This window comes from Alosa sapidissima, chromosome 10 (genome assembly GCF_018492685.1).
Source record: "Alosa sapidissima isolate fAloSap1 chromosome 10, fAloSap1.pri, whole genome shotgun sequence".
NCBI lineage: Eukaryota > Metazoa > Chordata > Actinopteri > Clupeiformes > Clupeidae > Alosa > Alosa sapidissima.
Genome location: NC_055966.1, coordinates 25,713,783 through 25,740,880, shown reverse-complemented (window position 1 = coordinate 25,740,880; position 27,098 = coordinate 25,713,783). Strand labels below are relative to the sequence as shown.

The window sequence follows — 27,098 nt, the reverse complement described above, 5'->3', positions numbered from 1 at the left end:
GTCAAATTAAAAGCAGGCTACGTTTTACACATTTTGCCAAATCTTAACATAAAAGTCTGCACACACTTAAGCCATAACGGTTAATTTATTTATTTATTTGTGTATTTAAGGTTTGTTTGACATGGACATTGCACATTAATAAACATGAAATATGCCAGAATGAGCCAAAATGGCTATTTTACCTTTGTTGTCCATGGGCCGGTGTTAAAAGGTCAGATAGGCTACAAAATAAAATACACATCATGGTATAGTAGGCCTACAGTAAATGTAAAAAGGACACAAAGCACATAAAACAAGCAATAATAATATAGGCAGGATGAATTAAAGGGAAAAAAGGAAAATAAACAAATGTACTGCAGACAGAACAGACATCCTGTTAGAATTGAATGATAACAGACCTGATTGCTGATTGATTGATTGATTGATTGAAAATCTGTATTGACATGATGTATTTTGTACATATATATATATAAATAAATACAACTATGACTTTGTATAATTATCAGTCAAAAGAATAATCACAATAAAGCCACAGGGCTTATTTCCATTGTGGTCCTTAAAATGTGCATTTGGTGGTGTGTGTCAGTGTTTGCAGGTGTAGGCATATGGTGTAGGCATATGTCGTAAGGTGAATGTAATTATGTGTAATAAAAAAAAAAAAAAATCAATTTAGCCACTTACTGAAATGGTCTAAAGTACTGATTGTACTTGATTAGCCACTTCTTTAGGTTGGATTTAAATGTGGTTTTGTTAAGTCCCTAATGTGGGTTGGGATTGAGTTCCATTCGTGAGCAGCTCGAATTGCTCCATTCAGCAGACTGACTGAAACTGCTTTTTCTGATTGCAATTGTGCAGTCTCCTCTAGGTGCACTATGGGTAGGCCTACAATGATATTCTGATGAACTTTTCACAAATTGTTTTAGAACTGGAAGAGCTAGTCCATTAAAAATATTATACATACGACAGGAATTGGTGTATCTTATCAGGTTTTCCCAATAAGCAACTCATATTTTGCCAAAACAGTGGTGATGTCTGGTTTTCTATCAAGAAAGTTTGTTAGAGAATGAAACAGTGTGCCTTCCATGGCACACCTACCCCTTCCATGGCACACCTTCCATAGAAATTGAATATTCATGTTGTTTTATCCAATATTAGTTGTGCAGATGTATAGTCCATCTTATACACACCTATTGAACCAACAAAGAAAATGCAAAAATAGAGACTTTTGTGTAATTATTCCATATTTTGTTTAGTCATTCTATATTAGAACCCCTGACATACAATCTAAATAGTCTACAAGAAAGTGTTACCTTTGATATGAGACCAGGATTATGCTTCTACCAAGAGGTTTCCACGCAGTAGCCTAAGCCTTTTATTGTCAGTATGCATTTTGGGTAACCAAAAGTCCTATGGGGAGTTTCCATAGGGCATTTTACAAAACGCATGAGCATACTTTGGCAAATAATGGTCTAAAGTACTCATATTTCATTCTATATTGATCTACTTTTGCACACAGCTTAGACCTGGTGCTAGGGTTCAGTTGTGTTTCTAAGTCATATCAAGTGACCTTGGGTGGAAATGTGGTCGGTTCAGAGAAGCTTGTTATCTGGCAGAAAGAAAAAAACAGTATTCTAGCCTCTGTAACTCTGTGCCAGTACTTTGCAGATGTATCTTTAAAATTTGCCAGGTTGAACTTTGCTCACTGACAAACCTTTTTTATTTGAGCTTTAAATGAAAGACTACTATCAATTAGCACCAAGATACTTAAACTCTGACATCACCTACAGTCTCTCCCCTGCTACAAATACATCTGGATCTGTACAATTTTGTTTTGACTTGCTAAAAAACATACACACTGTTTCGGACACATGGAGTTGTAGACAATTTTGTTTTAAATCATGTAGTAATATGTTGCATCAAATTTGTAAACTGATCTGCAGTTTCATCTGCACTGCTACTACAGTGACTACTACAAAGACCACTGTGTCATCTGCATACGTTTGCGTGTTGGAATTGGGGCAGACAGTTGGCAGATGATTGACATAGTGTGTGAATAAGAGTGGACCCAATAAGGATCCCTGCGGGACATCTGTGGGCATGTAAATGTTTGATGATTCTTCTCACCCTAACAAACTGTGACCGGTTTGTAAAATGTAAATCAGGTTTATAGGCCAAGTATACAAGTATAAGTATAAGTATATATACTCTTTTGATCCCGTGAGGGAAATGTGGTCTCTGCATTTATCCCAATCCGTGAATTAGTGAAACACACTTAGCACACAGTGAACACACAGTGAGGTGAAGCACACACTAATCCCGGCGCAGTGAGCTGCCTGCAACAACAGCGGCGCTCGGGGAGCAGTGAGGGGTTAGGTGCCTTGCTCAAGGGCGGTTCAGCCATGCCTACTGGTCGAGGTTCGAGCCGGCAACCCTCCGGTTGCAAGTCCGAATCGCTAACCAGTAGGCCACGGCTGCCCCTTTATACATAAGTATGCATACTTGCGTACACAAGGAATTTATCGTCTCTGCATTTATCCCATCCGTGAATTAGTGAACACACAGAGCACACAGTGAACACACAGTGAGGTGAAGCACACACTAACCTGGAACCGTGAGCTGCCTTGCTACAGCGGCGCTCGGGGAGCAGTGAGGGGTTAGGTGCTTTGCTCAAAGGCACTTCAGTCATGGATGTGGGCATGGGAGAGCAGTGCTCAACCACTTCCCCCACCACCATTTTTCCTACTGGTCGGAGATTGAACCGGCAACCTTTCGGTTTAGTTAGTTGTTAGTTAGTTACTTGACAGGCTGGTAAGGAAAGCTGGCTCTGTAATGGGAGCTGAACTGGAGTGCATCACTTCAATATCTGACAAAAGGACCCTGAACAAACTGATCAACATCTTGGACAATGAGTGTCATCCACTCTACAGCACTATTGTAAAGCATAAGAGCCTGATGGAGACTTCGCTCACTGCCTTGCACAACAGACAGACTGAGGAAGTCATTTGTCCCCAGGGCCATTGAACTGTTCAATGCTTCACTTAAGGGAAGAGGAAAGATTCTCGGCATAGTCTGTCTGCCTCTTCACCCCCTCCATGTTTGGATACTGTCTGTCCACTAGCCACTTTTTACCACTGTCTTTCTCAAAGTCAAAGTCAAAGTCAAAGTCAGCTTTATTGTCAATTTCTTCACATGTTCCAGACATACAAAGAGATCGAAATTACGTTTCTCACTATCCCACGGTGAAGACAAGACATATTTTACCAATTTAGGTCCACAGACAAACATAACATTCAAGTAAACAAAAAAGTAAGTAAATAAGTAAATAAGAGGGCACATATAATAATGAAAAAATAAGAGCAGCAAAATTTGGTTTGAAATTGTGCATAGACAGTCAATAAAATACTAGTGCAAAGTCAGGCCAATAAAAGGCTTGGGTAGTTCTGTTTGACCTAAGTAAGAAAGAAAGTGGCATAGTGGTGCAAGTTATGTAAGAGCAGCAGAAGTGTTGTGTTTTCAGGACAACAACACCAAGTTGTAAAGTGTACAAGTGTGCAAGTGTGCAAGTGGAGTAGTGCAGGCGGCTTTCTGCCTCACTGTTTGCGTGCTATATTAGCACATATGCATAACCCCTCCCTCCATGCCACAGCCGAACTGTGGCCACACTTATACCTTTCCTTAATATAGTTATATAGATACAGTATATAGACTTTATTCTTGCACTGTTGGACTTACTCATTTGCACCATCACCATGACACTCACTCACACAGAGCACCTTACCTTACCTTACTATGCACAGAGAATCACAGGCTCAGTCCCTGCCTTAGTCATTGCAAGCGCCTCTTGATTGATTAATCACCCACTATGTGGATACTGTTTTTAGAATTGATTTAGATTAAGTGTTATTTAGTATAATTTGTATTTTAGTATATTTAGTATATTCTTTATCTTCTACTGTCCTTATTGCTTAGTTGTGTATTTTATATTATATACTTTTAATTACTTTTTTCTGCTGTTAGTGAATGTGTGTGTGATGTCTGTATGCTACTGAGACTGAGACCCTGGGGATCAATAAAGTATCTATCTATCTCTCTATCTATCTATCTATCTATCTATCTATCTATCTATCTATCTATCTATCTATCTATCTATCTAGTTATGACTCAATCCAATTACTGGTGCCTGATTAAAATGAGATCATTTAGATTAAATGACTCTGTGATTGATGGTATCAAATGCCTTCTTTAAGTCTAAAATGATTACTCCAACAATCCCTCCTTGATCTAATAAGGATTTTACTTTTTCTATAAAAAATAATTGGCTGTCTCAGTTGAGTGGTTAAGGAAGCCAAATTGCATTGCATGCAGTGGAGTGCCACATGTATTTAAAAATGTAGTGGATGAGCTACAGTATGAGTTTTTCAGCGACCTTGGACACCAGGAAGGATGCTGATAGGCCTGTAGTTATAGGTAGAGAGACGGTAATTGGGGAGACAGCAGCCAGTTTCCAGACACTCGGAAACACTCCCTCTATAATTGAGAGGTTTACCATTTTTGTGATGGGATGGACTAGAGATGTAGAGAGCTCTTTGAGCATAACTGTATTCATATCAATGGCATCCTTAGCTCTTAATGACTTGAAAGATCCAATCACTCGCATTACATCTGACTCAGTGACAGCTTCCATATTGAATAATGGTTCTGTTGGTCTGAGATGTGAGATATTATTCCTGTGTTAGTCAAGTCAATTTGTTTTATTTCTAAAGTGCATTTACAGACGGCTGAGCCGCACCAAAGTGCTTCACAATAAAGTGATGAGATAAGGCAAAAAAAGTGTGTTCAGTGGCAAATGATTTTATCATTGTTGCTACTGAAGCAATAAAATACCCATTAAGAGCATCAGCTATACCTCAGTTGGATTGTTTGTTGTCTTGCCGTGGCATCTACTGCAAGCTCAAGTGTTTTGATTCCCATATGATTTTGTCCAATTAGTTTTTTCAACTGACTGATTATTTTTGCATTGCCTCTTGCTTTGTTTATTATGGTCAAAAAGAAGTTTGCTTTCGCTAACCTGAGTTCTTTAACAAATCTGTTCTGTAATATTGTGAAGTTATGTCTGTCATGGCTTAGCTTGTTTTTTTACAGCAGCATTTAGGGCCTACGCAGCACAGCGAAGAGGCGGTCATATAGGTTTAGTCATTTTTTTTTTCTTCCAGATTTTCCCCCACTCATTTGAAGTATAGCGCCACCTAGTTAAAATGAAAAGGCAAAAACGAGACATTGTAATGGCAGGTATCTTTGGCTGACAGGTTCAAAACTGCACAGAATTTTAAGTGTAAAGTGTATGACCCCCCCCACACACACACACACAAACAAACATGCACTATGCACACACTCATTTACATACACAAAAGGGGATGGAGTAGGAGATGGAGACAAATTGACAAGCGTGATTTATTTTTGCGGAGAGAATGTGCAGGACTGGGTGGTGGTCATACAGTATTTTGTACCGCTCTGAGGTACATCTAGTTTTACAATATTTGGATTTATCCAAGGGACAGTGTTCTTTTCCTTCCTATACCTTTGTGTATCTATGAATTCGTCAATGGTGCTCTGTAATGTTTTTGAAAACTATTTGCTGTCTTCTTCCAGGGTTCCCCCTGTCAGCACATGGCCTGAACAGCGCTTTTAAAACTTTCATATCTGTTTTTGGGAATATTTAGTGACGTCTGCTCTTGAACCAAAGGGGTAAATTGCTTTTCTGGCTATGAGTCATAGTCCAGTCAACATGTTCAAGGTTTTAACGATTCTCTCTGGTTTATTACTGAATAGGTCGATTTGATGAATTTGTTACTCTAGGTCCGTTTATTAGCTGAGAGAGATCAAAAGCATTGGTGATCTGTTTTGCTTCCCAGTTATATATATTCCCAGTTTTAATATATTAAAATCTCCCATGATAATGATAATCACCTCTCCCATGATAATCACCTCTTTGTTACAATTGCATTCCTTTAGAATTCTTTCAAAATCCTCATTATCAGTACAATATGAGAGAATGACATTAGTGGGGATAAAACAATGTTAAGTCCAATGCATTCCAGTTCATTACATGATCCAGAGCCATATAAAGGTACCTTTATATGGCTCTGACATGATCCATTCAATTTCATGGCACTGAAAACAATCTTTCACAAAAACACTCTGCCAGCTTTAGAACCCACTCTATCTTTCCTGTACACATTGTAGCCTGGAACATCTAATATGGATGAGGGTGTTTACATATGATGTCCAGCAGGTCTCTTCTCGTTTAGTGCATGAGTCTTTCAGCACGGTTGCACAGGTAGGCTGCTCCTGCTGTTCTGGCCTGCGATGGGGTGTCTGGAGGTCATAATGCCTGCCAGCCACGGGACACTTATTTACTTCTAACCAAAAGGCCTGGGAGGCATTCCAAACTATGTGATGTAGTGACTACACACCCAAGCTAACAGAGTAAGTGGTACCTAACAGAAGAGACCATTTGGCTTCATTTTCCTAGCAAAACAAAGCATTTGGCAAAACTTCATTTTTGGAAGGAATTACCAAATACTCTCGGACTTAACTTATCCAGGTTTATCACTGGGAACTGAATGTTAAAATCGAGTAGAATCTATAAGAAAGAACTGGAACCTGGTCCAATAAGCAGAACCGAAAACCCAAATTGAAAAAAAATAAAAATAAATAAAATTTGATTTGATATTCATAAACATAATAGCCCCTTTATTATTGCGAACAAAGACAACTAAAAATCCACAACTTTGTCATTCATTTTCAGATGCTCCGAAACATCAAGGACAAGCAGTTATTTGAATTAGCAGCTCTAGATTGATCTGTGTATTATTAAGACCATAGTATTTAATGCATATGTCTGAGGATCAATACTAGTAAATAAAAACTGTCTTTTTGAATGTTCAGTTATGGCTTACAGAATTTAATTTTTTACTTTTTGGAAATGAAATGAGGAATCGATAGGAACCAGAATCGATAAGCAGAATAGGAACTGGAATCAGGATAGTTAAAATATGAACGATACCCAAACTTATTAATCACTACTATACCACATACTGGGAATACTAGCAAACTAGTTTCCTCAGATATGCAGTTTGCCTTTACTTCTCCCCAAGCACAGAAAACATGACAATTCTCCACCTCTCTTTTTTTCTGTGCATCTTTCTATTTCACTTGTTTCGTCACTCTGAGTGGGCTACAAGAAGTGGACGTTTATCTGTTTTTGCCAGCTCCTTCAGGACGCTTAGGCTGCGCGCTGAAGGCTGAGCGTGTCTCTCCAAACTCAGCGGGTTGTTAAAGAGAGACAGGGATGCCCACCCGTCACCCTGCATCAGGTCTCTGCGTCAGCACCGACAGGCGGCCCAACGCGTCTGCCATTAACTCAGATTAAAATCAGCTCTATTCCCGCCACACAGGCCATCAGCCACGGCTCCAAGCTGTGCAGCTTTTGGGTTATAAATAGACACTAAAAATACACACTCTTTACCACACACACATAATGTCTCTTGTCCCATATACACACAGAGAAACACACACAAGCACACATACAACTCAAGTACACACAGACACACACTTCAAATAGATTTGTAATTTTTTAAGGCCGGTTTGACACACGTGGTCTTTGCCCTCTGGCAGTTCTGTTTTGATGTGAGGGTGTGAATGAGAGGACGTGGGTGGGTTGGGGGTGATGTTCGACTGGCAGGAGACGGCACGCTGGCTTGTGGACGCGATGCGGTTGGACGTTGGCCTTTTCCCGTGCCCACGCCCACCTCCTCTTTACCAGCTGACGGCGTGTTTACCAAACCGGCCTGCTCTGCACCCGTCGCCACGCGTCTGCGCCACCCACGGACGGAACACGGCATGGCGGGATGCGCTGTGACATGCCAGCCTAATCGCCCAGCCCTGTCGTCACGCAGACACACACAACACGCAACTCAGAAAGAACTAAGGGAAGAGGGAAGAGGGAAAAAAAAAAGAAACATCCACCACCCATTACAGGAAAGAAATCCTGCACACTCAACCAGCACTGTAGATCAGAAGTAGATTGCTTTTATTTTCTTAATCAACGTGATAACTTTAGGTTTTACGATAATAGTCATCATACAGTATATCAAAGTTGTATAACATTCAAGCAAAAGGAAAAACCTTAAAGGGAAAACCCTGCAGTCTGAGGTACCTCATAATGCTGTGAATGCAACGCTCGCAATTTATACATGTATAACATCACAGAGTAATAGTATATACATTATTGTGTATGTGTGTGTAATATATATATATATATATATATATATATATCAATTTAAAAAAGTGAAGAGGAAAGTTCTTGGTTCAACCATATGCTGTACGGTTGAATAATTGCCCTGTACATGCGTGTGAAATAAGACCGTACTAACGGGACGCTGACATAGGCACTGTTAGAGACTGAGAGATTTCTGTGGGTACACTGCCAGTGCAATGCCACTTCTGTTACAATTCTTTAGGTTTCTCTCTTTTCAAGGACCTCAGGCATGATGAGGCATTTTACAAGCAAAAACAAGACCTTGCACACACAAAAACAAAACAAGATCTTACACACACAAAATAAAATATTTGAATTACATTGGAGTATTTTTTCTTTCTTAAACCATTTCATGTTCTCTTATCTAACAATAAATAGCAAAATATAAAAACATATACAAGGACAACATAAACAGGTCAGGAAAAGAACATTATTGCATGCAGTGCAACGCCATCGGGGAGCTGTGAGTCACTGTCCCATCAGTAGAATGCAGGATACATTACAAAGAAAATGCAATAAGAAAAACAGAAAAAAATACGTCTTTATTTTCATTGTCAAAAAGGCCTGGCAATATAGTGAGATATCGGTTTGGCATTTCCCTTTGATTGCCGATCTACAATCCATTTTGTGCTCTGTGATTTTTTTGTGAGAGAGGAAGTGTGTCATTTTGTTTATATGTATGACTGTGTGTGTGTATGTGTATGTGTATGTGTATGTGTATGTGTGTGTATGTGCGTGCATGTGTCTGTGTGTGCGGAGGTAAATGTATTGTATGTACAAAACATTACATGTATACTGTATGTGTGTGTGTGTGTGTGTGTGTGTGTGTGCATGTGTCTGTGTGTGCGGAGGTAAATGTATTGTATGTACAAAACATTACATGTATACTGTATATGTATGTGTATGTGTGTGTGTCCTGAGGGTATGTCAAGTACACAAGTCAAGTATGTCATGTTTTATGCAAAAACTGAGCTTGATGTGGCACAAAAACACAACCCAAAAACACAACCCATGCACACACACAGGGCTCTCCAGCAAACGTTGAAGGCACTGCCTTCGCCGTATGCTCTCCTCTCTTTGGCGCTCACTGTGCGGTATGCCATCCTATGCATCACCCCCAGCCATTCCTCTCTGCCATCTCCTAGAAGTATCGCCCCAGTCTGGCATTTACTCACTGCTACAAGCTCATCATCTGCTTCACTCCAATGCCTCCTCTATGTTTAACCATCTGGCTGTACAATAAAATATCTATCTATATATATATTTTTTTTTTAAATAACTCTTTGCTAAATAAACACCCATCCATCAGACTCCTAACCTGGTTAAACCCAGATGAACCACTGAATAAAAATTTGCTCTGCAGGTCTGTCTGGAAAGGATCCTTTTTGACGCCTGTTTCAGAACTTTCCATTGTACAACTTCCAGGGACGCAACCAGCAGTAAAATTAAATTGAAATTAAACTTTAACTAAATTGTTTCAGAAGTGCAGCAAACATATTTCTTCTAAACAAAGGTTTTAAATGCAGTTGTTTACTCAATTCCAAAGAAATAACACATTCCTGGGTTTTTGGTGATTCGGAAACAGACGTCAATGGGCTTCTTTCCAGATTAACCTGTAGATTCAATTCAAATGTGCTAACATTTCACTCAGGCTATCCGACCCCATACACACACAGAAATCAAAATATGCTGAAAGTCCAAGCCACACACTCAAGCAGATATTATACAAGTTTATGTCGTATGAATTGTCTTCCATTCAATGTGTCCTCACAACAGACTTGAACATTCAGTGCACCCCTTTAATGGACTCAACCATTCACTTATCACTGTCCCCCTCCTTCCCAAACTCCCTAAGGCAGCTCCTCATAGAAGAGCAGGTAGGCCTGAGAGTTGAGCACACGAGACTCCGGTACCGTCTGAACGTTCGTGTCACTGACATACACCCACTGACCCTGGGATGATGCACTGGCCTCACGCCCACCTGAAGGGGTAAAAAAAACTATTACCGGGTATATATATTTGCCATGAAACAGTTAGTGTACATTGCTCAATTCAAACACTTAAACTACCCCATTGGTAAATTCAAACACTTAAACTACCCCACATACATGGGAGCAGACAGAAAGTCAGAAGGGAGACAGCCATTAGCTCACACTTAAGTGGGCAGGGTGAGCACAATCAACCTGCACCTTTCTCTCTATCTCTCTCTCTCTCTCTCTCTCTCTCTCTCTCTCTATTACTGCAGAGGACTATGCGGTAGAGGAGAGGATTAACAGCAATCCGCCCCCCCAGACCCAGTATTATCCAGTCCTGTCTGGCCCTCTATCCCCTCCATATCCTCTGCTTCTGGTTCATCTCAGCGCTGTTCGGGTGATTTAATTGATTTAATGCAGGTGAATGCTGAACACTGAATGCTCAGGCTTTTTTGCAAATGCAAAGCTTTTTTTTTTTTTTATGTCTGTCTAGGCCTAGACTTGTATGTTGGTGTCACAACATTTCTTGCACTGTTGGACTTACTTATTTGCACCATCACCATGACACTCACTCTCATAGAGCACCTCACCATGCATACAGAATTACAGGCTCAGTCCCTGCCCTGTCACTGCAAGCGCCTCATGCTTGATCATCCTTAAGCACGCTATGTGGATATTTGATTTAGTTTTATTTAGTATTTTTTTTATCTTCTACTGTCTTTATTGTGCAGTGGTGTTTTATCTATATTTATATTATTTTTTCTGCTGTAAGTGCATGTTGTGTGTGATGTCTGTATGCTACTGAGACCTTCAATTTCCCCTTAGGGATCAAGAAAGAAAGAAAGAAAGAAAGAATGAAAGAATGAAAGAATGAATCTATCTATCTATCTATCTATCTATCTATCTATCTATCTATCTATCTATCAACAGGAGCTCTTCAAAATCAGAAGTCGGCTGCAGATGTTTTGCTCTGTGAAGGTCAGTTCTTTTGAAAATATTGAATAAACTTATTTGTCTGTTTGTTGTCAAACAGACATATAAATACAATTAGAAAATATTCCCTTTCAGAAGACGATGGCGGTGGCCCTGCTGGGGGTTCAATGTAAAGGTTTTTGTAAAAGAAGAATGGGTGATGTATATGAAAAATGGAAAAGGGCACTGAGGACTGTAAACCGAGCACTGCAGTGGTTGTTTGCGGTTTGCTGCATGATCTACATGCCCCTGAATGTAAGCCTGAGTAAAAAGCTGGTCACAGCCATTGAGCTATGGAGCAGCCCACATTCGCAAAGGCCTTCATCAAGATGCTCTTGCAAAACACACACACATACACCACACACACACACACACACACACACAACACACACACACACACACACACACACACACACACACACACACACTTTAGTCAATGGTGTCCTTGCAGGGGCCTATTGAACGCGAAGCGAAGCGCTGAGCAGGTCTGCCTTGAATGCTGACTGGTGGAATAGTCGGTCACTCACCTGAATGGTTGCGACGCTGGTCGGACCTCTTTACTGGGTTGCGGACCTTCACGTATGCCGTGTAGTGGCCTCCTCGCATCGATCCGCTGTGCTCAACGATCCCATAGAGACTATACAGGACCCGCTCACCTGGCAACAGGTTCTAAAACACATAAATCATTTTAAATAATTTTATAAATAATTTTAAACTCACAAAATACTCTGCCTCTACATTTTAGTTCCACCATCTATTAAGATTAAATACGGATACGGACGAAGACTTCTATCTGTACTCTGCATTCATTTCGTCCATACTTTGTACATGTCTATTCTTGTATGAAAAGGAGGCATGAATGAGGCTTCAGGGTTGTAGCACAGTTCTAGCGTGTGGTTCCAGCTGACCGACGGTTCCCTGGCCAGTACCTTGCACGAGGCTGAGCAGAAGGGTGCTAGGTCCAGTATGAGAGGGAAGTCCACGTGTCGGTTCACCTTCCGCAGGTTCATCCCTGCCTGGGGACAACAACAACAACAACAACAACAACAGGTCACAAAACAGGCCATCAGCACATCCAAAAACGACAGCAAGAGCAGGACAGTCACAGATCACAGAGGAGAGATCACAGTGCGGAACAGTGTGCATGTGTGCATATGTGTGCATACATGTGTGAACTTGTAAATGTGAATATATGTATTGTATGTATAGATTATGTGTATGTATGCATTAATAATACATGAGCTCTGTAGATGAATGCATGTCTTTCATTGTTTGAGTGTGTGTGAGCACCCACTTGCATGTGAAACGAGCGTGTGTGAGCGTGGCAGTGTGCTGACCTGGTGAAACCGCTTAAGGTGCAGTGTGACCACGGGTGGCAGGGAGGAGATGAGCATCTGCTTGCGGGCGCTGGTGTACACGCGCTCCGATTTTTTCCCTGCGCCACACAAACACAATCAGCGAGCGTTAGCACCACAGTTGTGTGCAGTATATATAAGAAAACGAGTCAACCCACATCAATTAGATCAGAGCACCACCGACCACACCTCTCTGCATCTCTCTCTGTTCTCTGTCTCCATCTTACCGGTCTCTCTCTCTCTCTCAGGTCTACTAATATCTTACCGATCTCCCTCTCTCTCTCTCTCTCTCTCTCTCTCTCTCTCTCTCTCTCAGGTCTACTAATATCTTACCGGTCTCTCTCTCTCTCTCAGGTCTACGTATTAATATCTTACCGGTCTCCCTCTCTCTCTCTCAGGTCTACTAATATCTTACCGGTCTCTCTCTCTCTCAGGTCTACGTATTAATATCTTACCCATCTCCCTGACTTGTCTCTCTCTCAGGTCCATCTCCCTAGCAGATTCCTCTCTCTCCCTCGAATTTCCCCTTGGGAGGGAGGGAGGGACGGACGGACGGACGGACAGACAGACAGAAAGTATCTATCTATCTATCTATCTATCTATCTATCTAATCTCTTCTGCCCCCCCCCTCCCCTCTTCTCGTTCTCATCCCTCACCTGATGTGCTGCTCTTCCTGAGCTGTCTCTGCCGGCGCTCCGTGCAGTTCTCACACAGCAGCTTGTTGTTGCCCATGAGCAGCTCCACGGAGGTGAACTGGTAAAGGCAGGACTGCACCGAGCACTCCTTAGAGCTGGGCATGTAGCTGTGGGACAGCGCCTGGAACGCCCCCTGGTGGCCGTGCTGCTGCTGCTGGCGGTGGGGGTAGGCGTGTGGGGGCTGCGCGGCCTGTCTGGCCGACTCGCCCGGCTCGTCCGGGGGCAGCGTGTCGGGCGAGGTGTGCACGAGGCCCAGCTTGGACACGGCGCTGACCAGCTGCTCTACGGCGCCGCCCTGCGGGGGTCGATGGCTGGTGGTGAGAGACGGCAGAGCGGGCTGGTAGTGCGCTGGCGCGGGGGTGGGCGCGGGTTTGGAGGTGCGATCAGCGGGCGTGGGGGTAGTGATGCTTCCCCGGTGGCTGGGTCCGGGGGGTGAACGGGGCGACCATTCGCTCTCGGACGCCTCGCTGTCGGCATCGTTACTGCTGTCCTGAGCGCCCGAATCCTTCTCGCTGCCATCCGATTGGCTGCCAGACCCGCCTCCGCCTCCCCGGCAGCTGCCAAAGCCCCGCCCAGCCGAACAGAGATCCTCCTCATTAAGGGCGGCGCTGCAGCTGGCTCCTCCCCTCTCGTCCTGACTGCTGGACAAACGCCGGCCAGGTTGCCTCTGAGGAGAAAAACCTGGATACTCAGTTAATGCCGCTCACTCTCTCTCTTTCTTTCTACCAATCTGCTCTGGAAAGCCCCGCTGACTGTGCTGAAGCCACGCCCAATCACGACAAAGGTGCTGCCCCTCTCAAATGTCCTGCCGCATATTGTAAACTAAAAGACACAATCCCTACAACTGCTTTGGCAGGATCAACGTGAACTTCATCAGCCCTCTCTTGCTGGTGCACAACCAAACGTTCAGTACATTCCTTTCTGTCTCCATCTCTTTCACACACACTCACACACACACACACACACACACACACACACACACTCTTGCGGGGAGTTCAGAGCAGTAAGCCCGTACCGGTGCACTCAGCCTCCTGATGGCTCTGTTACCCTGAGTGTGCATTGTCAAGGGCTCGTCGCCGTGGGTTACGAGAGCTTCCTGCTCCCGACTGCTCTTTCCCGATCTGCTGGGGTTCGAAGGCTTGGAGATCTGAATGGGTCGAGAGAACGAAGCTGAAGATAGGTACACATATATATATACATATACATAGGTAATATATATATATTATATATATATATATATATATATATATATATATATATATATATATATATATATATATATTCATAAATGTACATAGACACACGTGTTCATGCGGTTGCATACACATCAAACTCATAGCATTTAATATATATGTGCATGTGTGTGGTGACCTGTGCTGAGTTGACACTACAGGGTATGTGAGGTTATGGCTGTTCTCTGCCTTCTATCTTTCATTATGTTCATGCACTATATGTGTGCATGACTATATGTGTGCCGAGTTGACACTAGGGGGCATGTGAGGTTAAGGCTGTTTCTTCTTCTGTGCATCATTTAAAAGACGAGAGAGAAATCGGTAATGCATGTTGGGGGTTTCATGTGAAACACCAGGTCAGTGAGGCAAGATGGTGGTGACTAGACATGGGTATGATCCTACGGTTGCCTGTGGTGGTTCACCGACACAATATCTGCCTGGTGGTCATTTCTGTTTTTTTCGGACACCATTCTCATAATTCACAGAGCAGTTAGGAGTCATATCATGTTTTTCCCACACACACACCTCCGTCGTGGCCTCAGCATACATGTATTCTTATTAAACTAGGGCTGAAAATGAGCTTTGGGTTTGTATCCCCCCCTTTGAGCACAATAGTAACAGGTACTAAGGTACACATTGAGCTGTAAGAGGTAACGGTTTCAAGAAAGAGAGAAGATAAGCTAAAATGACATCACAGGAAGTAGCTAACATTCCAAACTATTGACAAACAATGACATTCACATTGCATCCAACTCCAGCTCAGTTTCCTGCTGGTCTTCTTCATATGTGTGCATGTGTGTGTGGTGAGGTGCTGAGCTTCAATGAGTGGGAAGGCGAAGTCAAGAGTTTCTTACCCTCTCCTCTATAATTGGCAGTGAGATGTCAATGAAGGCCTCTTTCACTGTGGAGATCTGGGAGGGAGGGACAAGGAGAGGAGAGGAGAGGAGAGAAGAGAAGAGAAGAGGAGAGGAGAGGAGAGGAGAGGAAGGGAGAGGAGAGAAGAGAGGAGAGAAGAGAGGAGAGGAAAGGAGAGGAGAAGAATGGAAAAGAGAGGAGAAGAGGAGTGGAGAGTGGAAGATAGGTGAAAAAGGGAAGAGAGGAAAAAGAACAGAAAAGAGAGAAGCAAAGAAAGACAAAAAAAGAAATCAGACAGGAAACTCTCAAAATAAGAGTTATATTATGTCATATTATATTGTATAAGGTAGTATGCTTGGTCTTGGGGGACTACTAGATATGCTTATGATGCTGCTGTTAGAAACAGCTGCACCAACCTAGTGGTGTCGCTGCGTAATTACTGTTGCTGTATGAAGAATACAACAGACATTAACATTAAAGAATGTATTCTGTGTGTGCGTGTGTGTGTGTTACCTACATGTTCACACTCTTCACACATGATGGTGTTGGTTAACTCTCCCACAAAGATGCGATCCACAAAGTTCATCTTCACACCCTCTTTGCCATAAGCTGTGAAGCGAAGACACGTTTGAATGTTTGTAGTGCAATAGCACACAGTAAGATGAGAATTCATCCCTTCTAGATTTCAACTGGAATTGCTGCCTCTTCTGCTATATGGTGCTGTGAATAGCCCTACACATTTCATTGGCAATGTACAATAAAACTTAAAGGGATACTACTAATAGTCACTTATTCTCTTCAGCTGATTCATGATCATGTGTCTGTTATGTTAAATATGCAGTGAATTTAAGTAGCCACAAGATGACGCTGTTGTCCTGGCTGGTGGTGCAAAAGTTGCACACATCACAGACCTTTGACTTGACGTTTGGTCTCATCGTCGGCTGTCTTCTCAGTCGGGTTGTTAAACGCTTTTAGGATGCCTGCCTTGATGCGCTGTCAAGAGGAGACACACAAACCAAACAAAACCAAACAAAACCAAACAAATGATGACAAAAGTAGTGAGACATTAACAAGGCATTTCCATGGTAGCGCCGCAACATGAATCTGTAGTAACAACACTATGGCTCTATAAAGTCATCTTCATAGCTTAATGTGATTTATGTCTATTTTTGTGCTTATGTTTAACATGTCTTACATTAATCTATTATAACAATCTGTCTGTTTTATAGTGGAGGAAGCGTGTGCCTCAGTTAAGGTCCCAATGGCAGAAGTGTCTCAAAAATCTCTCTCTCTCTCTCTCTCTGGCACATGCCACCACATTAGGTGGAGTTTAAAGAGCCATTGACGAACAATAAAAATACAAAACCAATAACCAAAAATAAAAAAACAATGCAGTTCATGATTTGTTTATCTGTTATTTAATGTAGAATTAACAAATTATTGTATACATCTCCAGAATTACAGAATCGTATTATTCTCTAATAACAAAGAGTGAAGCAGTTTAAGTGTTGCAGTTGATACCGTGATAATATAAGGTTCGACAACAGAGACTAATTTCAAATACAGAAAGGAAGTTATTGCATTTGCACATAACTATGTAGCAAAGGAATGAGCATAAGATATCTAATTTCATTCACAGAGGATGAGAGGTGAACAGATAAGACTTTAACTAAATGCTATATGTATTATGCCTATTTGTTGTGTGTGTACTTGGGTGCATGTGTGTGTGTTTTATTAATCATAAAACACAATATGGAGAGGCATCTGTGCATGAAAGTGCGTAAACATGCATATGTATATTAAGTATATTAAGAAATTAAACTGTCATGTTGGTCATTTATAACAGTGTGTGTGTGTGTGTGTGTGTGTGTGTGTGTGTACACGATAGGAGAGGGATCACCTAGTAAATAGTTACTCCTTTGATCAGTGAGAGGGCAAGGATGAAGACAGTGTGTGGTGGTGGTGTGTTTGTGTGTGTGTGTGTGTGATGGTTGTTGGAGTGAGTAACAGAGACACAGAGTATGTATGCATGATTGAGTTAGAGATCCTCTGCCTGAGTGTGTGTGTGTGTGTGTGTGTGTGTGTGTTACACATTTTCCTCACAGCTTGTTAATTAGACAGCATGTATGAACCATCGCAGAACATACAATTCATGGGTGTGTGTGTGTGTGTGTGTGTGTGTATGTGTAAGAGAGAGTGAGTGAGTGAGTGAGTGTGTGATGTCCTAATCATAGGCGACGTGGCCAGTGAGTGTGTTTGTGAGAAAGCCGAGGGGACACACAGCCCCAGCAAAGCACCAATCAATAGGTAATTGGCTGCGGGTCGGTTGAGGGGCTCGACCAGTCACCCCCTATTGTCCGACCCCCTCCTCACTGGACTGGCTATTTAGGTCAAAAGCCTCGTTAATCCCTTCCCTATACCTCAAAACCCCCGCTCCCCCTCATACCCCCTCCCATGGCCCAAACACTCACAGTCGGACTCTGCTGAGTAACCCACTTATTAATTACTAGCACCCACCCCACCCCCAAATTTACCCCAGCAGCACCACCACCTACCCCTCCTTCAACAACAACAGGGCTCTCTCCTTTCTTCCCATCGCAAGGTGCCCCTCCATCCCAGCCCAGATCAGTGGGCCATGCCAAGACTGTGATCATTAGTTAACCGCGGCTAATTGGTGGTAATTTGTTATGGCCCCCATTAGCATATTTTGGCTGCTGATCCAAATGGGTGGATCTGGTAGCAATTAGCGGTTAGCACTCCTAGATAACCCTGAGGAGCTGGGGCAAGTCACGTCACAGGCAGAAGAAGGGTGCTTGCCCCTGTGTGTGTGTGTGGTTCCTGTTGGGCAGGATGGTGGGCGGTAAAAAATAAATGTGTGTGAATCATTCTTGTGTCTTGGGTGGTTGTGGGGTGGGAGCTTTGCCTTGAATATCCATGTGCTATTTGTGTCAGACTTTTATTCTCTACTTAGCAGCTAGTTAAGTACTGTTCCATATCAGCAGTTATAGGAAGCATGTTCACTTGGAAGAGACAATGTGTCCTATACCCTTGAACCTGTTAAAAACTCATGATAGATTGCTGAACTGCTTTAATCTACTAGGATTATTCAGATTTGATTCCTAATGTAAGTTGACTTGTAAAGTGGAACCAAAATCAAGTATAAAGTGTGTGTGTGTGTGTGTGTGTGTGTGTGTGTAAATAAACAAGGACATTCTTGAATGATGCCGAGCGTCATTAAAAATCAAGCTAGTAATCTGTGTGTACACTAGTCCAGACTGGTTTGTTACCCTTCCCATGTCTTCTTCCTTCCAGGGAGGGAGAGGTAAAGGGCTCTACACCCCCCACCCCCACCCAGCATCTCTGATTAAGGAGTTGATTGTCTGCGTCTCTCTGTGCATGTGTGTGTGTGTGTGTGTGTGTGTGTGTGTGTGTGTGTGTGTGTGTGTGTCACAAAGCCCCACTGAGCAGCTGTGTATTTCCCAGGGCGCACAAAGCCGGCGCCCTTCACACTTGCAGCCTGCTTTTAGTGGCACAACTGGGAACATTCACAGGTCTGAATGGGGTCTGCTGGGGCCTGGGGGGTGGTGGTAGGGGTGGCTGCAGCTGACCACTACTCATGTCACCCGCTGCCCACAGTCGCTCCACACCAGCGGGGTAAGTGCAGCCCAATGGGTCCCTGACTTCAACCAGACAGAGATTCAAGTCTGCTGCCCTACTCATCCATAACCAATGGGGGTGGCTGAGGGCAGGTCCCGACTCTTTCTGTAGACCCCCTGACAAAATGTTGGGATTTGGGGAAAGGAGGGGGGGTGGGGGTGGGGGTTAAAGGGGGTCTGTCTACACCATCCAAATACTACGCAAAGGGTTCCATGAAGGTTAATGAACAAAGGCTAGCCAAATCCCATGCTGTGTGATTATTCTGCTACAGCACGTGGATGAGCACTAACATTCAGAAGAGAACATGGGCCGAAGGATGTCTGGTTTTAAGGACCCGTATCATGGGTATACCCTACATATATATACGTATACCTATACACACACACGCGACTCAATGGGTAAAGACGTTTAGCACAGAGAACAAATCTCACCTTGGTCTCCTCCACCCTCATGGCATCTAGCAGGTAGTGAAGAAGCTCCTGGCTGTCTTGCTGCTGGTAGCCTTTAAAGCGAGGGGCCCTGTAGAAAAACATACAACTTCAGCTTGAGCACCACTTAGAATAAGAGAAACAGAAGAAATATACAATAATGCTCACCTTGTACACATACACAGCTCACACTAGAATTTTACTCTTTAGTTCGCTAGTTGCCATTATGACCTCCTGAAGAGTAAAAACTCCATTAATGAATGCACACTCCATGTTTGAATGTACACGCACGCACGCACGCACGCACGCACGCACGCACGCACGCACGCACGCAAGCAAGCAAGCAAGCAAGCAAGCAAGCGCAAGCGCACACACACGCACACACACACACACAAAGCACAACATATGTGGTGATTACTGCTCAAAACGTGACCGTCTTCTCCAAAACACCTTGCCAAAGACCATGTGCTTTCACCACACACACGCTCCCACCTTCTTAACACAAAGCTCCCTTTATGTTCCCATTCAAAACCCAGAACGTTTCATGCACTCACTTTTTTTTATTAAGCTTCTTTCTAAATGATGTTGTGTTACGTACCCATAAACAGAGAGACAGCTTCAAAAAGGTTTCACTAATGGTGAACGTGGTTTTAACCACAGCCGTAAATATACTGTTTTGAGCTTTATTCTATTTTTAAAACACAATGCTATTATTCTGCACACAACTGTACTGTAGATACGACTCTGGCTTTAACCATGTGTTCACTCACATACAGACATGGACTAATATGTTGACACTCGTCCACATAAAAAGAGGTTTCACTGAAATAAATTGACAAAAGCAAGAAGCATCCATCAGACTTTGCTACTAATTTTGATTGAGTGATAATGATTAGTTAGCGAGTTTTCTGTGCTCTGCACAAGTCTGAGGCACCCCTGAGCCAGGCATCATGAAGGAGCTCCAAAACATGTGGTAACTCAACCTTCCCCATGTGGCACAGCTGCCGTTCTTTGCTATGAAATGTTTGTTTTCTCAGACACTGTAAAGCACCTTGAAACCACTTCAATGGTTTTTGCACTATATAAACAAAACAATCAAACATGCATTTCAGTCTTTCTTTTTTAGAAATCTTTTCCTCTCAGTAGTGATGTTCTCTCTGCTGGTTCTTCCTCATTGAGCCCACTGGTGGTCAAAAGCAATGGAAGGTGCCAAGGTGCTTCACCTTGGCTCAGATTGTATCTCCTGGCAAGTTTCCCTTGGCTCTTTGTCTGCCATGTTGCACTATCCTTTATTGCATTGCATTGGCCTGGGGCCAATTTTCCTCATGTGGTCAAGCTCAGGGAAATTGTCTACAGTCACATGAACCTTAAACTTCTTAATAATAACTGCAGATATTTCCTTTAGTCACAGGAGCATCACACTGCGGTCCTTTTCAAAATATCTTCATAAAACAAGCGATAACCCATCTATTTTTCACACTTTCTTTTGATCACAAAGTGTGCAGGTACATGAGACAATCACTTTTCATTTTATCCTATTTCAGGAGCAATAAAGCATTGATCAAATGAGCGGTGAGAGGACCACCTACAGTACATGCACATGAACCGGGCATTAAGGCTCAGGAAGTGAGCACACACACACACACACACGGACGGACACACGCACGCACGCCACACACACGCACGCACGCACGCCACACACACTGGGGAGGTAAGACAGAGAGGATACACATTCAGGAACACAAAAAACAACAAAACAAAAACAAATCGATAGAGACAGGCAGCCATACAGACATGTACAAATAGTAGCTAACAAACATATTCAAACAGACCCACAAACACACAAATCACACACAAATCACACACACACACACACACACACACACACACAAAAAAAACATAGAACTCCCTCACCCCAGCCACATACACATCAATGGCACAATCAAGATCTGTACAAACATACAAATAAGAACCTCTTCATCTCTTCTCAAGGCCTTCCTCTTCTGCACCACAGCGTCTTTTACTCGCTTTTTCAATCTCTCACTCTTCAAAACCTATTGCACTCCACCTGCGGTGAGTCGAAAATGAAAACTTCAAGTGGCTTATAACGATGCACTGAGAATTGTGCTTAAAATTCCTAGGTGGAGTAGTGCCAGTGAAATGTTTGGCACTACTTAATTTAAGAAATTGCAGACAGGGTCTAAGAATATGATTATTGTGTCCATAGCTGATGTCTCTAAGAGTGACACAAGGTACACATCTTGCTTTTGGAAACATTGGACCCAAAACCTGTATATGTTTTATAAATGACGCCTCTTCTGCATCATTCTTAAATGTTTTGTATTGTTTTTTATATATATATATATATATATATATATATATATATATATATATATATATATATATATATATATATATATATATAAAACTGTGTTGTCTCTATGGACCTTTGTGTCTTGAATAAAGTTGATTGATTGAATTTCTCTCTCTCTCTCTCTCTCTTTTTCTCTCTCTTTCTCTCCATCACACCCTCTTTCCCATTTCTCAGCATCCCTCATGCAAACTTCACACAGATTTATTTTTAAAACAGCATTTCCCCCTAAACCTGCTTCATTGGCCAACCAGTGCACAAAGCCTGCTGTGGTGTGAATTCATGTGTTCAAGAAAGACCATTCAGGTCTGAGGAAACAGCATAGTAAATAACAAGATAACAAGGTGAGGTCTTGTGTTGCCACCTTAGTCAAAAGAGTCTCTCTGTTTTAAAAGTATTGTGATTATATGAATTTATATACAGACACTTAAGGAACACAACGACCGGAAAAACTGGCAGCCTTAACCCTTAACCAAGCACGCCATATGGCAACAGTGGCAAGGAAAAACTCCCATATTCCTGGAAGAAACCTTGAGCAGAACCCGACTTAATAGGGGGAATAGCAGCAGTCGAATATAGAACAATCCGAAAAAGATAAGATGATTTAACTAAAAGCTCTCATATACAGGTATGTTTTCAGGTCTTTTTTTAAAGATATTCACTGAACTTGCTTGTTTGATGTACAGAGGCAGGTGTTCCATAGCTTTGGTGCATAATGGATAAAAGCAGCTTCTCCACTTTGCCTGTGGAGCACTTTGGGTACAATTAAAAGATTAGCATTGGAAGATCTAAGTTTCCTTTGTGGTTGATAAGATATTAAAAGCTCTATACATCATATAAATAGCACCTTCATATAAATATGCCATTCATGTGCTATGCCATTCAGAGCTTTGTAAATAATTAACATTACCTTAAAATCAATTATATAGGGAACAGGGAGCCAGTGCAGTTCAGCTAACACAGGGGTGATGTGCTCTCTCTTCCTGGTCTTAGTTAAAAGTCTAGCAGCAGAGTTCTGTATGAGTTCCAATTTCTTCATATGTTTTTTTTTTTGAGACCAGTAAATGTGCATTGCAGTAGTCTAATCTACTAGTGATCAAGGCATGGATTCGTTTTTTTCTGCATCTTGTTAAGTAAAAAGAAAAATGTGGAAATAAGCTGTCTGGGTAACTTTACTGGTATGGGGCTTGACACTTAACTCTGTATCTAAGATGACACCTAGGCTTGTTACTTTTTTGGTGTGCCAGGTTCCTAAGATTGCTAAGAACGGTGTCTCGCTTAGATTTTGGTTCAACCAAAAGTACCTCTGTTTTGTCATCATTTAGCTTTAAAAAATGTTGCTCACACTGATTAGTGGGGGTTAAGCATGTGATAAGGGAGCAAAGGCCATCAGGGTTAGTTGGCTCCACAGAAATATATAATTGGGTATCATCTGCATAGCTGTGGAAGTTTACATTGTGCTGACTTATGATGTTTCCTAACAGAAGCATAGGGAAAAAGCAGAGAACCAAGGCAGCTCCCCTGGGCCACACCGAAAGGCAAGTCATGTTTTACAGACACATGACCTCCTAGACTAACATAAACATTTCTGACAGTAAGGTAGGTTTGATACCAGTTTAGAACATTATCAGAGAGAGACCCACCCACTTCGCAAGACGGTGAATTAGAATGTTATGATCAATGGTGTTGAATGCCGCACTCAAATCTAAAAGGATTGAGACTTTGTTTAAGTCAGTAGCAAGTCTAAGATCATTGACTATTTTTACTAGGGCCGTTTCTGTGCCATGATTTGATCTAAAACCTGATTGGACTTTTTCGAGAATACTGTTTTCGATGAGGAAGGTATTTAGCTGATTACAAACAACTTTTTCAAGAACTTTGCTCAGGAAAGGTAGGTTTGATATAGGCCTGTAGTTACTCAGGATAGTTTGGCCAAAATGTGATTTTTAAGTAAAGGTTTCACGAGAGCGGTTTTAAAAAGCATTCGGAAACATGAAACCTTGCTCAATCCCTCTGTCACAATGTTTGAAATAATATCTTTATGCCCTGTGAAGCAAATACTTTTTTTAATCTGTCTATAACTGTCTCTGTCTCTTTACTCTGGTGTGTGTGTGTGTGTGTGTGTGTGTGTGTGTGTGTGTGTGTGTGTGTGTGTGTGTGTGTGTGTGTGTGTGTGTGTGTGTGTGTGTGTGTGTGTGTGTGCCGTATGCATTACGTGCACGTCCTGAAGGCAACCTCTGTCCAGGGCAGTGCAGATGTGCAGACAGCTGTCCAAAGACAGATGGGCATGGGGGGAGCGCATTGCTGTGCCAACCTGTTGACAATGACTCCACTGACAGCCAAGAGGGCATGATGGAACAGGTTGGCATGGGTGTGCCTGTACCCATACACATGCCTGTGCGCATGCCTACCCTAGAGTGGCCTCAAAGCTGGACAGACACCAGGGCCATGGGTCCAGTCGAGCAGAGAGGGTGCCATCGTCTGCCTCCACACACACACACAAACACACACACACACACACAACACAGCTATGCCATCTGTTCCCCCCTCCTGTCCGTCCATCAGCTGAGCATCCTAGCACTGCCCCCAGGTCTGGAGAAAGACCCCACAGGGTCCAGAGCTCAGAGGGCAACACTGGAGGTGTGTGTGGAGGGGAGGAGGAGGAGAGGATGCTGCAGATGGTGGATGAAGATGGAGCTGGTGGAGGGAAGTATGAGGGTGTGTGTGTGTATGTGAATGTGTGAGGGTGTGTGTGTGTGTGTGTATGTGAATGTGTGTGTGTGTGTGTGTGTGTGAATGTGTGAGGGTGTGTGTGTGTGAATGTGTGAGGGTGTGTGTGTGTGTATGTGAGTGTGTGTGTATGTGAGTGTGTGTGTATGTGAGTGTGTGTGTGTGTGTGTGTGGAAAGGGTAGGTAGGGGTGGATGCTGAGTGGTGGAATTAGAGAGGGCAGACACACTATGGTCGACCTGCAGCTTAATGAGGAGAAAGAGAGTGAAAGAGAGAAGAGAGTCCATGGGCAGGAGTAGAGAAAAAGAGAGAGGAACGAGAGGAGAAGGAAGGGAGGAACAGAGAGACAGACAGAGAGATGCTGCGGACGGAGCTAGAGATGGAGGGAGAGGTGGTGGGAGGCTGGTGGGTTGGGGGGGGGGGGGGGGAGGGTGGCACCGAGGCGGGTACGGCGAAGCTGGTGAGGGGACATGGGGCAGTTGAACAGGGACAGGACACCGGGTGGTGGCAGAGGGGGGTGGGAGGAGGAAAAGGGAGGTGCTGACGGACATGATGGGGGGGGGGGGGGGGGGTATGTTTGTCTGGACGGCTGGATGGACAGTTTGGAACCCTTCTGCTGTGTTCAGATCAAATCTCATGACAAGGCCCACCTGCTCAACACGCAAGTCAAAACACACACACACACACACACACACACACACACACACACACACACAGAAAATAGAGGTACTCCTACTGCATAGTCCGACAGACACACAGATACCTATGGTGAACATGCACACAAATGTACTAACTGACACCACCAAACAAACTAACACACATTTACATATAAGGATGTTTTTTTTTAATACACTTACACCACATGATACACACACATGAGAATAAACACATACACACACACACAGAGTGCACAATTACACACACACACACACCACCCTCTGCTCCTCTGTCTTTCCCACAGGCAAAGTGGCACAGGGTCAAAGCATCCAAATGGTCTAGCAAGCCAAGATGGTGGACCAGAAGGACACCAAACCAAGGCTAGTGACATCTCTCATCACTACACACCAGATTAGGTCATACGTCTCCTTTTATGTTGCTCCTATTACGTAATACTAAGCAGCAAATCGCTAATGGCATTATAGCATTTGTAGCACAACAACAACAACAACAACAACAACAACAACAACAACAACAACAAAACAACACATTTGTAGTTGAAGATGTGATTTCAAAAGGTACAGTAAATTTTGAGGCATTGACATCCATTCTGTAGTAGTTATGATAACCCAAAGACAATGCAATGAGGAAGAGGGCCATTAACAGTACTTTTGTTTTAGCAGTTGGAAGGTACAATTAGCAGTGAACTGCTTGACTGAATGTACCTTCATGCAAACACACACATACACACACACACACACACAAATAAGACACCCATTCATGAACACTCACAGACAGACGCACGTACAAACACATACGTGCACAGACAGAAGCATACACAAACACACACACAGACACACACACACACACACAGACAGACACACAGCCCTTTCCTGCATGCTGCTCTGAACGCAGCTCTGATTGTCTGTGAGGGGGTCGTGGGCAGGGCTGGTAGCTGCTTAGCGCTCCCTGCTAACTGGGGTGGAGGAGACAGGCAGGCGTGCAGCCTGGCTTCAGCAGGAGGAGGGCCAAAGATGGGTGGGGGTGGGGGGAGTGCAGGCATGTGTGTGTGTGTGTGTATGTGTGTGTGTGTGTGTGTGTGTGTCCTGGAAACGCAGCCCAGTGGAAGGGAAGGCAGAAGGAGCCTGTAGCGCTGCGACCCAATCTGGCCCAGCAAGCGCAGACAGCTGCGGCGCTAACACAATTAACAGCGGATGACTTAGTACCAGACGCAGAGGAGTCCCAGTATGCTGCTCACACACACACACACACACACACACATACACACACTCTTACTCCTATATGTACATTCTTAAAGCAAACAGACACATTGCTTAAGCATATACTACTATACACACACACACACACACACTTTTTCACATACACATACACACACCCTAACACTCATACCTACATATGAGACATGATGACCCAATGAGGCCAATCACCATCATTGCAAAAGAGAGACCTTTCTATTGACTTTTTCCCCTTTCAAAAAATATGTTTACATTACTGTATATGGATAAGTACTGTATATGGATAAGTGCTGTATATGGATAATTACTGCATATGGATAAGTGCTGCATATGGATAAGTGCTGTTACTGTATATGGATAAGTACTGTATATGGATAAGTGCTGTATATGGATAAGTGCTGTTACTGTATATGGATAAGTACTGCATATGGATAAACTGGAAGATGTAGGCATGAGACAATGCACATAATAAGGTTTTACATCGGTCATCATACCTCCATGCGTTCAGAAAAGGTCACAGTGGAAGATGTCACAGGAGTACAGATTAAAGCTTTATAATACTGTATACATGGACAAAGGTGGAGAAAGCATTATTGAA

General features: G+C 43.0%; 1 protein-coding gene across 4 annotated transcripts in view; it reads right to left on the bottom strand.

The window, feature by feature from the left end:
* Positions 1-9,607: 9,607 nt before the first annotated feature.
* Positions 9,608-27,098, bottom strand: part of usp45 (ubiquitin specific peptidase 45) — a 44,036-nt gene continuing 26,545 nt past the window's right edge. For 3 of the 4 annotated variants that reach the window (XM_042108310.1, XM_042108309.1, XM_042108311.1), the window contains exons 9-18: positions 19,491-19,578; positions 16,314-16,395; positions 15,920-16,011; positions 15,402-15,458; positions 14,331-14,462; positions 13,277-13,982; positions 12,603-12,700; positions 12,195-12,281; positions 11,793-11,934; positions 9,608-10,301 (exon numbers count right to left, since the gene is read on the bottom strand). In XM_042108310.1, coding sequence (XP_041964244.1) covers positions 10,171-10,301; positions 11,793-11,934; positions 12,195-12,281; positions 12,603-12,700; positions 13,277-13,982; positions 14,331-14,462; positions 15,402-15,458; positions 15,920-16,011; positions 16,314-16,395; positions 19,491-19,578 — 1,615 coding nt within the window. In that variant the 3' untranslated portion in view covers positions 9,608-10,170. Of the gene's footprint in view, positions 10,302-11,792; positions 11,935-12,194; positions 12,282-12,602; positions 12,701-13,276; positions 13,983-14,330; positions 14,463-15,401; positions 15,459-15,919; positions 16,012-16,313; positions 16,396-19,490; positions 19,579-25,206; positions 25,238-27,098 lie in introns of those variants that run through there. The other variant, XM_042108312.1, reaches the window with a different exon arrangement.